The sequence below is a fragment of the Clarias gariepinus genome, chromosome 17 (assembly GCF_024256425.1).
Source record: "Clarias gariepinus isolate MV-2021 ecotype Netherlands chromosome 17, CGAR_prim_01v2, whole genome shotgun sequence".
Classification (NCBI taxonomy): Eukaryota; Metazoa; Chordata; class Actinopteri; order Siluriformes; family Clariidae; genus Clarias; species Clarias gariepinus.
This window is the reverse complement of record NC_071116.1, coordinates 1,679,910-1,692,500: the sequence shown is the minus strand read 5'-3', so window position 1 is coordinate 1,692,500 and position 12,591 is coordinate 1,679,910. Positions and strand designations below refer to the sequence as shown.

General features: G+C 36.0%; 1 protein-coding gene across 1 annotated transcript; it reads right to left on the bottom strand.

Annotated features, from left to right (window-relative positions):
* Positions 1 to 4,681: 4,681 nt before the first annotated feature.
* On the bottom strand, positions 4,682 to 6,052 carry cbln17 (cerebellin 17). Its single transcript, XM_053476280.1, has 4 exons — positions 5,785 to 6,052; positions 5,625 to 5,687; positions 5,109 to 5,237; positions 4,682 to 5,010 (listed from the first exon to the last, which is right to left on the bottom strand). The coding sequence occupies exons 1-4, from the start codon at positions 6,011 to 6,013 to the stop codon at positions 4,730 to 4,732; spliced, it is 702 nt and encodes a 233-aa protein (XP_053332255.1). The 5' UTR covers positions 6,014 to 6,052; the 3' UTR covers positions 4,682 to 4,729.
* Positions 6,053 to 12,591: the final 6,539 nt, after the last annotated feature.

Sequence of the window (12,591 nt, the reverse complement as noted above, 5' to 3'; positions counted from 1 at the left end):
CTGTAACACTGCTGCTTGTGAACACACCACTGATTGCAGGGTTTAATAATAGACGCCAATGACGTCACGGGTCAATCAGCGCGCACCCACACAAACCCACACACACACACACACACACACAAACCCACACACACACACAATTTAGAGAGTGGAGATAAGGGGACAGATGGCGGATTTCACTAATCTCAAGCTTCTTTACACACACACACACACACACACACACACACATATATATATATATATTACACACACACACAGAGTGCTTTACACCTTTAAGAGGCTCCCCCACATGTTTTTCCATCTTTCAGGCCAAATATGTGTTAGTGTGCACATTCAGTGTGTGTGTTGTTGTGTGTGTGTGTGTGTGTGTGAGTAGGCATCACACACACACACAGTTAAAATGGAGGATGAGTAAAGAGGGGGATGGAGGAAGAGACAAGGCCTTTAAAATGGCTGCAGGTTTCCCCAGGCATGCTGCATCTCATTCTCAGGTCAAGATCGCCCCCTAGCGGCTGCAGTGTGTACAGGACAGGGAGAGGAGACATCCTGAGTGAGTGAGAAACCAAGTTAGGAAAGGAATGACATGCATGTTAAATAAAGCCTTGTGGTCTGGGTTTGGTGAGAGGGTTAGAGAGAAAAGTACTTTCAAAAGGAGTTCAAAGTGTAACCCTGGTCTTTAATGTTATAGTTATGATCCAAACACCACACACACACACACACACACACACACCATACACAAGGCCATACACAAGGCCGAAGACCATGATAACCTCAGCTGTATCGAATCATGACCTTTCTTTTAACAAATCAGTAACCCAGTGTGTGTGTGTGTGTGTGTGTTTCTCATAAGTGTTTTTCACATTCCATTCTGGTGAAGTCTCCCAGCACTCTCTCTCTCTCTCTCTGTTTATTCTCTTTTTCCTTCTTTAAAAGGTCTTCAGCAATGTGGAGTCACTCAGAATGCCAAGAAACACAGCATGGAGAGGGAGGTGTGTGTGTGTGTGTATAAAGTGGCTGACTTGCACTTTTTTAGACTGCAGTACAATCCTGTTTGGTCTGGTTTTGTTCTGACGTTTCACAGGCTTCAATGTGGCCTCGCTTTTAAACCATATTAAAGCAGAAACTATTTTCTCGTGAGCTTTACAAATATTTATTTATAGATTATGAACATAGATTTAGAGCTTTAAAGGACCATGAGTTGGTCATTCAGTAAAAAAAAAAAAAAAAAAAAAAATATATATATATATATATATATATATAAATTAAGCGTAATGAGATCATGAGTAATCACAGAGGAGATGAATAGAAGTAGAAGAAAAACAATATTCACAATATATTCTATTTATAATCATTAGGTATAATGTTAATGAGACAGAGAGAGAGAGAGAGAGAGAGAGATGAAGACACAGGCATACACAGTTTAACAGCATTAAGTATTGATTTATGTAAAACTATATTAAAATATCAGCCATTAATGCTATTTATTATGATGCTCTCTGTCTCTCTGTCTCTCTCTCTCTCTATCAGCCCTGACATCTGGGTTCTTCAGTGAAACACCTCGTGCACTAAAACTTTCTCATCACGTCATTTTAAACTTTAAACACATCTCACACACAAAGGCTCTCTCCATGGAGCAGGGCCGGCCATGTGACTCTGTGGTTACTGAGAAAGAAAGAGTCATGTTTAGCACAATGAGAAAGGGAGGGGAGGATGGAGGGAGGGAGGGGGGGAGGGGGGACTCGACCTCAATAGGCTCCTTTCATCCTGTTTGCCTCAGAAAAGCAGGAAGAGAAAAAAAAAAAAGACAGCTGGACAGCAGGAACATGTCGGCCTCGGTGGCAGATGGCCGGGTGGGGCCCCGGGAAAGGGGAGAAGGAGGGAGGGGTTTGGACAGGAAGTGGGAGTGGTTTCGTGGCAGGGGGACGTGACTAAGGGAGGGGCTAAGTGTTGCTCACTTGCGCGCATCTGGTGTTTGATCTCTGTAACTACACCTGAAATCATTATTTTAAAAAATGTATCGAAATGTTTTATTATTAAAATTTTGATAGCTTTTCAGCACGAGAGAAAAAAAGTATAAAAAGAAGAAAATTATTTTAATTATTACATTGAATTTTTTGTTAGTTTTTTTTTTAAACAAAAATACAAATAAAATGAAATAATGCTATAACGGTTTAAAAAACTTATATATTTTTAAAATAATGTTTTACGTGCCTATTTCCCTTCCAAAATTGTTTGTGTGTTTTCACGTTTTTTACGTAAATTTTTATAACGTAATATAATAGTATTATATCATTCATTAATCAATTTTTAGGCTGAAATAATGACTCAGTTATTTATTATTATTATTATTATTATTATTACTATTATTAATATTATCATCATCATCATCAACAACAATAACAACAACATAATAATAAAAATAATAATAATAATAATAATAATAATAATAATAATAATAATAAATATTGCTCTGAACATTAACATTTCCTCTGATTTCTACCTTCACCTCTCCTCTGCACTGAGGAGTGCATTTCCCCAAATGGTTTCTGGAGGCCAAGTTTTATTAGGTTGAAGAATTTTTGGGGATTTGGAAGAAAGACTAAAATAAGACCCAGAATGAAAGTAACATAAATGTTAAGATTAAAAACAGAACATCAATCAACAGAACATCAAAATATCAATGCAATGCAACAGTAACTGCAAATGTCAGTATTCTGTTTCTATTTGTATTTTCTTTTTGTTTGTGTGGATTTGTTTTCTCAATAAAAAATAAAAACATCTAACTGTGTGTATCAATTTAACTGCACTTTCTGATGAATAATCCATCCTGTAGGTTGGTAAACCGGTGCATTACGATGTAATACTGGCCTCTAGCGGCCGGTGTTTGTAACAGCATGATGCTGGATGAATTATTTGAAATAAATGTAAATATTTTAATAATTCCCAAGAGTTACACTGTGAATTAACTGGTTGCATAGATACAAATATTTCTTCTTATTTATTAATGTGTAAATTAATAGTTGATTAAAACATTTTTCTTTATGCAATGTAAAGTAATGTATTTTAATCAACAGTGGTAGCTGAGTGTGTTAAGGCTCTGATTACTGATCAGAAGGTCAGGGGTTCAAGCCCCAGCTTCACCAAGTTGCTGCTGCTGGATCCTTGAGCAGTGTTCTTAACCCTGTCTGCTCCAGGGATGGAGGAGTTTATCATTAAAGGCCTGTTGACTTGTGGACATGTGTCCTTGTCTGAGGTAATTTTCTCAAAATCCTATCCATTCCAATACACTGGTTGGTTCCCATTTAAGTTTAAAATTGAAAGTAATTCATACATTTTTTTGGCCAACATTTCTACCTTGCAGCTGTTTGTAATAAATCAGTAAAATAAGAGAAATTTAAATAGCTCAATACAACTAACATAAAGAGTGATTTTTCCAAAGTCAAGACATAATGCTACTTTTAATAACTACTACAGTATCAAAATTATTCAGCTTCTTGAACAGAAACATCTTCAGTAGAGTCCCTCTGCTTCTGGCAGTGATTCTGAGGGATCTGTTCCTCTCGGGCAATGATCACAAGTTCAATAAGACCCTTGGGTTTGCATTTTCAAAACTGCTTTTTTAAATATCATACTGTATATAAGATTTTCCCGGATTCCAGTGCCAGAGAAAGCAAAGCTACTGTATTTCTAGAAACATTTAGTATCTTAGCTTCTTTTTTGCTTTGCTATTTTTATATCCATGTTCTTGTTTGTCGAGGCAATGATCTGTTCTCTTAGCTTCATGAATAACTCTCTTAACTTATCTATTTCTGACATGCAAACATCTCCATCAACAAATCTTTAGAAAGTCCAGGTATTTGATGTGTTTTAAATCAACTACACCAGAGGCATCGAATTAGTCGCATCAGGTGTGCAACAACTTATTTACAAATCTGTGCTCCAATGAGGGATTTTATTCAAGGGGTTAAATAATTATTTAACTACATTAATCATTAAAAAGGAGCTGTTTGTATAAAATTTGGAAATGAAAATTTGGTTATATTAGTTGTGATTTTTACATTTCTCTTGTTTTACTGATTTATTAAAAACAGCTAAAAATATAAACGATTTTCAATAAGGTTTAATAATAATAATTTAATTTAAATATTTTAATGCAACTGTACATTTGGGAATTGGGAAACAAATAAAAGAGAAAATGGAACGAAATAAGTATTTTAATTGTTAAAATAAACACAAATAGTCTTTGATTTTATCCTTGAGGAATAAATTATATCAAGTATGATAAGAATGTGCATTAATCAAGGCGGCATGGTGGTGTAGTGGTTAGCACTGTCACCTTTTACCCCGATTCCCGGCCAGACTTGGTTCCTTTCTCTGTGTGCATGGAGTTTGCATGTTCTCCCCATGGGTTTCTTCCGGGTACTCCGGTTTCCTCCCACAGTCCAAAGACCTGCAGGTTAGGCTAATTGGCGTTCCCAAATTGCTCGTAGTATGTGAATGAATGTGTGTATGTGTGTGCCCTGCGATGGATTGGCGACCTGTCCAGGGTGTACGCTGCCTCGTGCCCCCCACGACCCTGAATACAGGATAAAGCGGTATAGAAGATGAGTGAGTGAGTGAGTGAGTGATAATAATAATTAATAAAGTATCGAATAAATAAGAAATCTTGGGGAAAACAAAGTTTCAAGCATTTTTACAATTTATTATGTATTTCAGCAAGGCCACTGCTTTACAGGGGGAGAATCAAAAATCCACCAAACATGTTGTAGATGTTTCCATCATCATAAAGCTGATAGTTTGCCCGGAGCTTTAAATAAACCTCGTCAGCCTGTTCCAGTATCAGACTGATAGACCTCGTTACAGACTCATGATATCCTTGAGGTAAATCATGCGTTTGAAAATACAGTTGTTCATTCTTAAAAAATTTCGCCCCAATATAGTGTGTCTTGCTAAGCCCAAAGACGGTGAATGTGAAGTGGTAGATGCCTTTCACTGGTGCTCTAAAAACTCCTGCAGATAAAAAAAAAAAGAATTTATAGAAACACAGTGCATTTTAACAAATGGACAGTAAATGAAAGCACCAAATCCATATGTTCATATGAAAGTACCAGTGTTTGGGCTGTAGGCATTCCCGATATTTGTAATCACACGACTGAAGACCATGATGACATCCATGTTAAAGGGTCCATAGTTCCCATTATATCCTGAACCAGCTGAGAATGCCACCTTTGGTATGTCTGAGATCAGAAAGTCAGAAGAGTCAGAAGAGTAGGTTAAAATTCTGCCACAGTGATGTGAAAGACTCTTTCACAAACTTTTCATTGCTGTTGTTAACATTAAAGATGGCACAACAAGTTGTTAGGTTTAGCTACAATTATCTTTTCACGATAATTGGACCAGGTAGGTTTGCACATCTTTTTTTCCTCCTGAATCAATGAAATCATCATTTAAAAAAATTGCATTTTGTATTTACTTGGGTTGATCTGGATCATTTAAGTGTAATAATAAATAATAAATAAATAAATAAATAAATAAAATGAATAAAAAGAATCAGGATGCTATATCACAGCAGTGTATGAACATATAAATGTAAGAGCTTCTACGGACTGTATAATGTTGCTTACTTGCTTGTGCTTCTTTTACATTTTCCACAGCGTACTCAGTTGACGTCAATCTCTGCTTTAAAGCTAGAATTAGACATGCTCATTATACCATTAACTTTTAATAATATAAATGTTGTAAAGCATTCACAGCAATTTTAAGCACTGCTTTCTGATCACTTACCATCATTCTCAGTTTTGAGTTGCTCTGTCTGGTGTTTGTTCTCCTGTAGCTGCACTTTTAGTTCTGCCACTGCTTGTTTCAGCTCTCTTAACTCCATACACACATGATTTTGGCAGTATTTCTCATTTTCAGTCAAACTTTTCCCTTCAACTTTACCATGCTCATCTTGAAGAGCTGCATGTCGTGTTACAGACACAAGCAGAACCAACACTATGACTGTAGTCTTCATTGTTGAGGAAATGATTCAAACACAATTTTGGTTTAAAACTTTAACGTAATATAACCACAATGGTTAAACATTAATAAGTGGGATTGTAAAGCAGTTCCCAGCATGGATTCTAGTGGCTTATTCTGATTAGCGAAAGTTCATGAAAAAAAAGACTACCCCCAAGATTTATATTTGAGGTCAATGTGCTAATACAGTATATAAATTCTTTGTAATTCATAAACATATTAACATTTATTAACATTATCTTTTATTCTTTCTATTTATAATTCCTGGAACAGCTACAAGTACCTTGAAAAAATGGAAAAGCCCATGAGTTTAGTTTTGTCACAATTTATTAAATTAGTAGCCACATTTAGTATGACATCATGGTTATTTTTAGAATTCTCATAAAATAATTATTCACCATTTTAAAGTGTTTTTTAAAGTGGATTGCATTTTTAAAACCATTTTTTAATCCAACCATAAAACCCAGTGAACTCATTCATATGCACAGCCGTAAAACTGGCTTAAATATTAAACTGATTGTTGCCAGTTGACCCAACACAGAGTACAATAAAGTCTGAACAAATATGTCATGTCAAGCCAAATCAAGCCAAAGTCTACTGAAGCCAGCTCTAGATCCTTTCATGTTACATTTTTTTCTGTACAGAGAAGTACAGAAAGTCAAAAGAAATAATACCTAGAATAGCACTTGACCAGCTTACCAACACTATTTTAATGAAATTATACCATAAAGGTAATAACAAATTTTCAAGTTATATATGCATATGGATGTTTCCTGGTACAGATCTACAAGTCAGCAGTGTTTTTTTGGCACAAAGCCGTTAGAACAGGTTCCTATAGAGTATGATTCTCTGTAAAAGAAAATACAATCATGTAAAAAGGTGACATATGAAGAAGTAACGTAACAAAACACTTCTGTGAAAAATGAGTTGGGGGAACCACAAGTGTAGGTATGCAGATACAAATTCCAATTTAAATTCAAACTCCTCGATAAGACACATATACATTATGTAAATATGTCAGTAAATAATATTAGAAAAAATAACATGATTATGCAAATATAAGGCAAATAATAAACAAAGTAATAATAAAGAAATAACCAGATTTTGCCACACAAACAAAACTCTTACATGGAATCAGGATATATAATTGAAACTTAGCTGTACACTGTAAAAAATTGCTGTTAAAAAACAGACACACTCTGACACTATGGTACTGTTTTTCATTAAAACAGTAATGTGCTGTAGAAAACAATGTATTCTGGAAAATATTTTGCACTTTTTAATAGTAGTTTTCTGTATTCATTTAATACGGTTATCTTCTGTATTTTGCAATGCATTGTGGTCTAGTCCTATGTGCTAATGTTTAAATAACGGAACATTTTAATGTTGTTTGTAAACTGATTGGAGTGTATAAGTGCAAAGCTGATCAAATCTCATTAATGTTATAATGAAGTATAATTTGTTTTGTGTTATTATTTTAAACATAACTTTTAGAAGCAGCTATTTAAAAGATCATTTTCAGTCAAGTATACGTGAACTTTACTTATTTTTAGCTTTTATTCTGAAGAGGACGCACGAGGAAGTCCTTCATCTTCAACACTGAGATTATCGGCATCTGCACCAACAAACTGAACGTTTTTCTTTATTTTCTAGACAGTATTTTATTTATAAAGGTTGTATTACCAGAAGCAATGCATTATGTTTATGCTAAGCAAGCTGTCGAGTTTGTGAAAATGTGTTTAGAACTTACTTCAGTGCTGACATGTGAGTATCTCAAGCATTTATACTTTCATGGATTTTGCTCTCACCAAGCCTTATTACATTGTTTTAAATAGTCTTTTGAATGTAACTTTGAATTATAACTAATCAAAGGTTGCATGTTAAAGGTTATTTACTATCTATAGAGGTATTTATATCTATATAGTTATATACTATTATATCTGCTTATCAGGTACTATAGAGTTAATCATATAGATTTTTAATTGTACTTGATTTCTCTTTCTAAAAAAAAATAGTTTTTAAGTAAACTTTGTTAATGTTAGGAATGGATTGAGGCATGTTTTTGTTAGACAATGCGGTGTGAATATCACATTACTATCTGAGTTGTTATCATTGCTTGAAAATTCTAGAGAATGTTACTAAATTACTGCTTACTGCTTTTTTGCAGTGATACTCTGGAATAAACCTGGAGAGAAACAATGAGCCAAGGAGTGATTACAGTTACTGTGCATGTGTCCCCTCACAGGACCAGTAGAAAGTAAATACCAAAATGTTACTTGTACTGTAATGTTAAGAGGATGGAAATGGCAGTAGTAAATACTTCCTTTCCAGAAAAGGCAGGAACATAGGGTGACATAATAGAGTGGAGGCAAAAGCACTCAAGTAGACATCTTGTGTCGACGTTGTAATCTGAAAAAGATCAGTGACTGCAAAGTGTGGGTAGGGTGGAGTGTAGCCAGACAACACAGGATGGTGGTGTGTAAAATAACCCTGGTGGTGAGGAAGGTGAAGAGGACAAAGGCAAAGCAGATGACAAAGTGGTGGAGGCTGAGAAAGGAAGAATGTTGTGTAGTCTTCAGGGAGGAGTTGAGACAACGCTTTGGGTGGTCAGGAGGTGCTTTCAGTTGACTGGACAACCACAGGGAGACAGGTAGGATTGTACTTGGTGTATCATCAGGTAAGGCAAAATTGGACAAGGAGACTTGGTGGTGGAACGAGGAAGTCCAGGAGTGTATACAGGGAAAGAGGCTAGCTAAGAAGAAGTGGGACACTGAGAGGACTGAAGAGAGTAGACAGGAGTACAGGGAGATGCAGCGTAAGGTGAAGGTAGAGGTGGCAAAGGCCAAACAAAGAGGATATGAGGACTTGTATGCTAGATTGGATAGTAAGGAAGGTGAGGTGGATCTGTACATTTACATTTAGGCATTTGGCAGACGCTCTTATCCAGGGCGACTTACATTTTTATCTACTTACACATCTGAGCAGTTAAGGGGTTAAGGGCCTTGCTCAAGGGCCCAAAAGTGGCAAGATGGTGGTTGTGGGGTTTGAACCTGGGATCTTCCGAACCGTAGGCCAATGCCTTAACCACTGAGCTACCCTAGGGATGACCACAAATAGTGTCAGGCAATTGTGAGTTAATTGGAAGATCAGACCGGTGGGAGAGGAAAAAACTTCCCACAGCAGAGCAAAGTCAAGATTTTCAGCATTAAGTCAAAAGTTAACTTTGGCAAATGTAAGCTTTAATTCATTATTATTGCTTTGTAATTCATTCAGAAATTACAGCTTCTGTACAGTATGTTTATATAGATACACCCCCCCCCCCCCAATTGCTGACTGCAGATCAATGATCTTCCATTCCACCACATCCAAAAGGTGTGCTCTATTGGATTGAGTTCTGGTGACTGTAAATGCCATTTGAACACAGTGAACTTATTGTCATGCTCAAGAAACAGTTAAAGTGATCTTTGTCTTGGGACCGTAACGTTTTTTTTTTATATTTTGTAATCGTTCCCATGCCTCTATGTCCATAAATTAACTCCCTCAGTTGAAACGATATATTATTTGAGTTACTGTTGCCTTTATAAGCTCAAACCAGTCTAGCTATTCTCCTCTGACTTTTGGCATCAAGAAAGCATTTATACCAAAAGAACTGCCACAATTTTTTTTCTTCTTTAGACCATTTTCTATAAACCCTAGAGATGGTTCTCTGTGAAAATCATAGTAGATCAGCATTTTTGAAAAATACTCAGACAAGCACTACTGGCACCACCAACAAAAACAATTATATAAGTACATTTTAAAACAGAAAAGTGTTAAACAAGTCTCATCAGATTGTTTTAGTAACAAAGTTATTGCTTTGCTCACAAAAAAGTAAGTTCTACCAGGAAAGTCACATTTTCTACATAAATTTACTTTTCCATTCTTAACAAAGTCAGTTTTGAAGGACCTGTAGTTCCTTTCATTGCTTTATTTCTTTCAATTTCATTATTACAAAAATTACAAGCACTACTATAAAATGCAGTCAATTACTTTTATTAAATACATTAATATGTTTCAACAAATGCAAAGAAACCAGTGGGGTTTGACAGGTGATCAAATTATGTGTCAAAAGTTATAAATTAACCTAACAGAGGGCTTCAAATGCTGTCAAACATTTTTAATATACACTCGATTCAGAAATCATGTAATCTGCTTTTGTTTCATTATTAACTTTTTTTTTTTTTTAAAAAGGACACAGCTTCAATACCTTATTACCTGCAAGAAAAATATATATATAGCAATAATGCAACAACAGTGGGCAAGGGTGTAGAAGAGGACCCCATATGTGTCCTAGCATTGCTCCCCCAAATCATGTGGTTGGTTACATGGGGAAAAGCAGAAAGCCACTAAAAGTGTTGTATGTTTGTTCGTCGTCATAAATCTGACAGTGTGCTTTAAGCCTTAAATAAAGTTCATCACCCTGCTCCAGTAACAGATTGACAGCTCGGCTTATAGACATGTTCTGACCTCTAGGGGACTCGGACATTCCAAAAACTCTCTGGCCGTTCTTCACTAAATATACTTCAAGCCAGATGTCGGTGTTGCCAAAGACAGAAGCTGAGACATGATAGATGCCTTTTATTGGTGCTCTGAAAACACCTGCAGAAAGAAAGATTTAAACAGTATTGTATTTTACATTGATATTCCAAAGAGGTCAAATTGTAACGGTGTTTGTGTAGTCATGATGTAGTACCAGTCTGTGGGCTGTAGGCATTTCCAACATTTGTTAACACTTTGTTGAACATCAAGGTGACCTCAGTGTTGAAGGGTCCGCAGGTTCCCTGAAGTCCAGATCCAACTGAGAATGCCACATTCAGGGGTCTGTAATCACAAACAAACAAATAATAAGATAGAAATAAAAATCTTGCCAAGTTTCTACCAACAGATTATATGAAAAACACTGGACAAGTCTTTCACTCCCGCCATCTTTCTCAGACACCTATGTCATTACTGAATCCGCATTGCTACCTTATCCATGTTGCGCATGTGCACAGAGCTCTGACATCTTAGTCACATGGCCACAGTACCTTTGAACTGCAATCTTGCAATATTCTGCACATCTGTACATTATTTTACTCATAATTGAGCACAACTAAACACTACAATACACTAAATAACATTTCAACTCTTTTCTATTTCATTATATAATTTTTTTTATATTTTATTATTTATTTTTTATGTTTCTATTTTTATTCTACAATTTAATTCCAGTATTTTATTTTCATATTTTCTTTATTGTTTGTACATTGTGTAAATTTAAAAAGTCCTTTACTTCTAAATTTTATTTACATATTTCTCATATTTCTAACTTGTAATTTCTCTTAGTTTCACACTGAAACTTTCCTTTTGAATCTTAAGGTCATCACCAGTCGTATAAGCATTTCACTTCATATCACACTGTGTATGACAGTGTATGTGGCACATAAAATTAGAATTTAATATGTGTGCACAGTTTTTTTTCTTTACAGTTTTTAAACAATACTCGCAGTATTGTTTGTAACTCTCCTGTCTTTTAATTTATTTAACTTTATCATACACTTTATCATGATTGCTATTTTTAAGCAATTCAGTCCTTAGACGATACACATTTCTTGGCATTTACACAAGCCGCAGAATTTAACTAAATTGTTCTCAATCAATAAAATGAAATTGCAATGGTCTGGTTTCTTTACAAACAATTCTACTGCTTATCATATAATAATGTATCAGCTGCACAGTTTTTTTTCTTTAGCCCATCACCTGACTATAACAAAACTGATGAAGACAGTGCCTATTTTAAACAAGATCTTTCAACTAATGACATTTTTGGGGAAATAAAACATCTTAAAATGGACAGGAGTGTGTCTAAGGGTGGATGGGTTAACCTCTAAGTTCAATAGCCTATTCTCTAAACAGCACATCTCCTTCTCCTTTCCAAATTTATAGAGTGTAAGATCTTTGACACTAGAAATGTGTAGTTTTATTAGAAACATAGGAAAAGCAGGGGATTTTAAGGAGGAAGGAAGGAAAGAAAGGGAGAAAAGGAGTGAAGGTTGTGCATGTGCAGCTCAAAAGCATTGCCAGGTGGCATGTAGGCACATGGCTGGCAAGCGATGGCAGTGGCAGGGTAGCAGAGTGTAGACAGAGGCTCTCGCAGGCTCCTCAGCGGCATGTTTGCAGTTGAAGCCACCTGACCACACCCAGTCCTCCTTTGATGCAGTCACAGGCAGGAGACAAATGCAACACAGCCAGCATTGCCGTTGCTCTACAGTGGCTGCAGCAGCGATCCTGACTGGGAAGGACGGTCTTAACATTGAAGCTAGCCTTAACAGTATTGAAATTGCCAGGGAAGCTTGTGTGGTCCTTGAGTGGTTGCCTCTTGGCAGGTTGTTGTGTTTACTACACTACAATGTACAGTGCATACTCCTCTAAAGTCCATGGGGTGCATAGCATGGCAAATTTCACATGCCACTCTTTCTGCTCACTTCCACATAGATGTCACGCTGTTTTGACATCCATGTTAAAGGGTCCATAGTTCCCATTATATCCTGAACC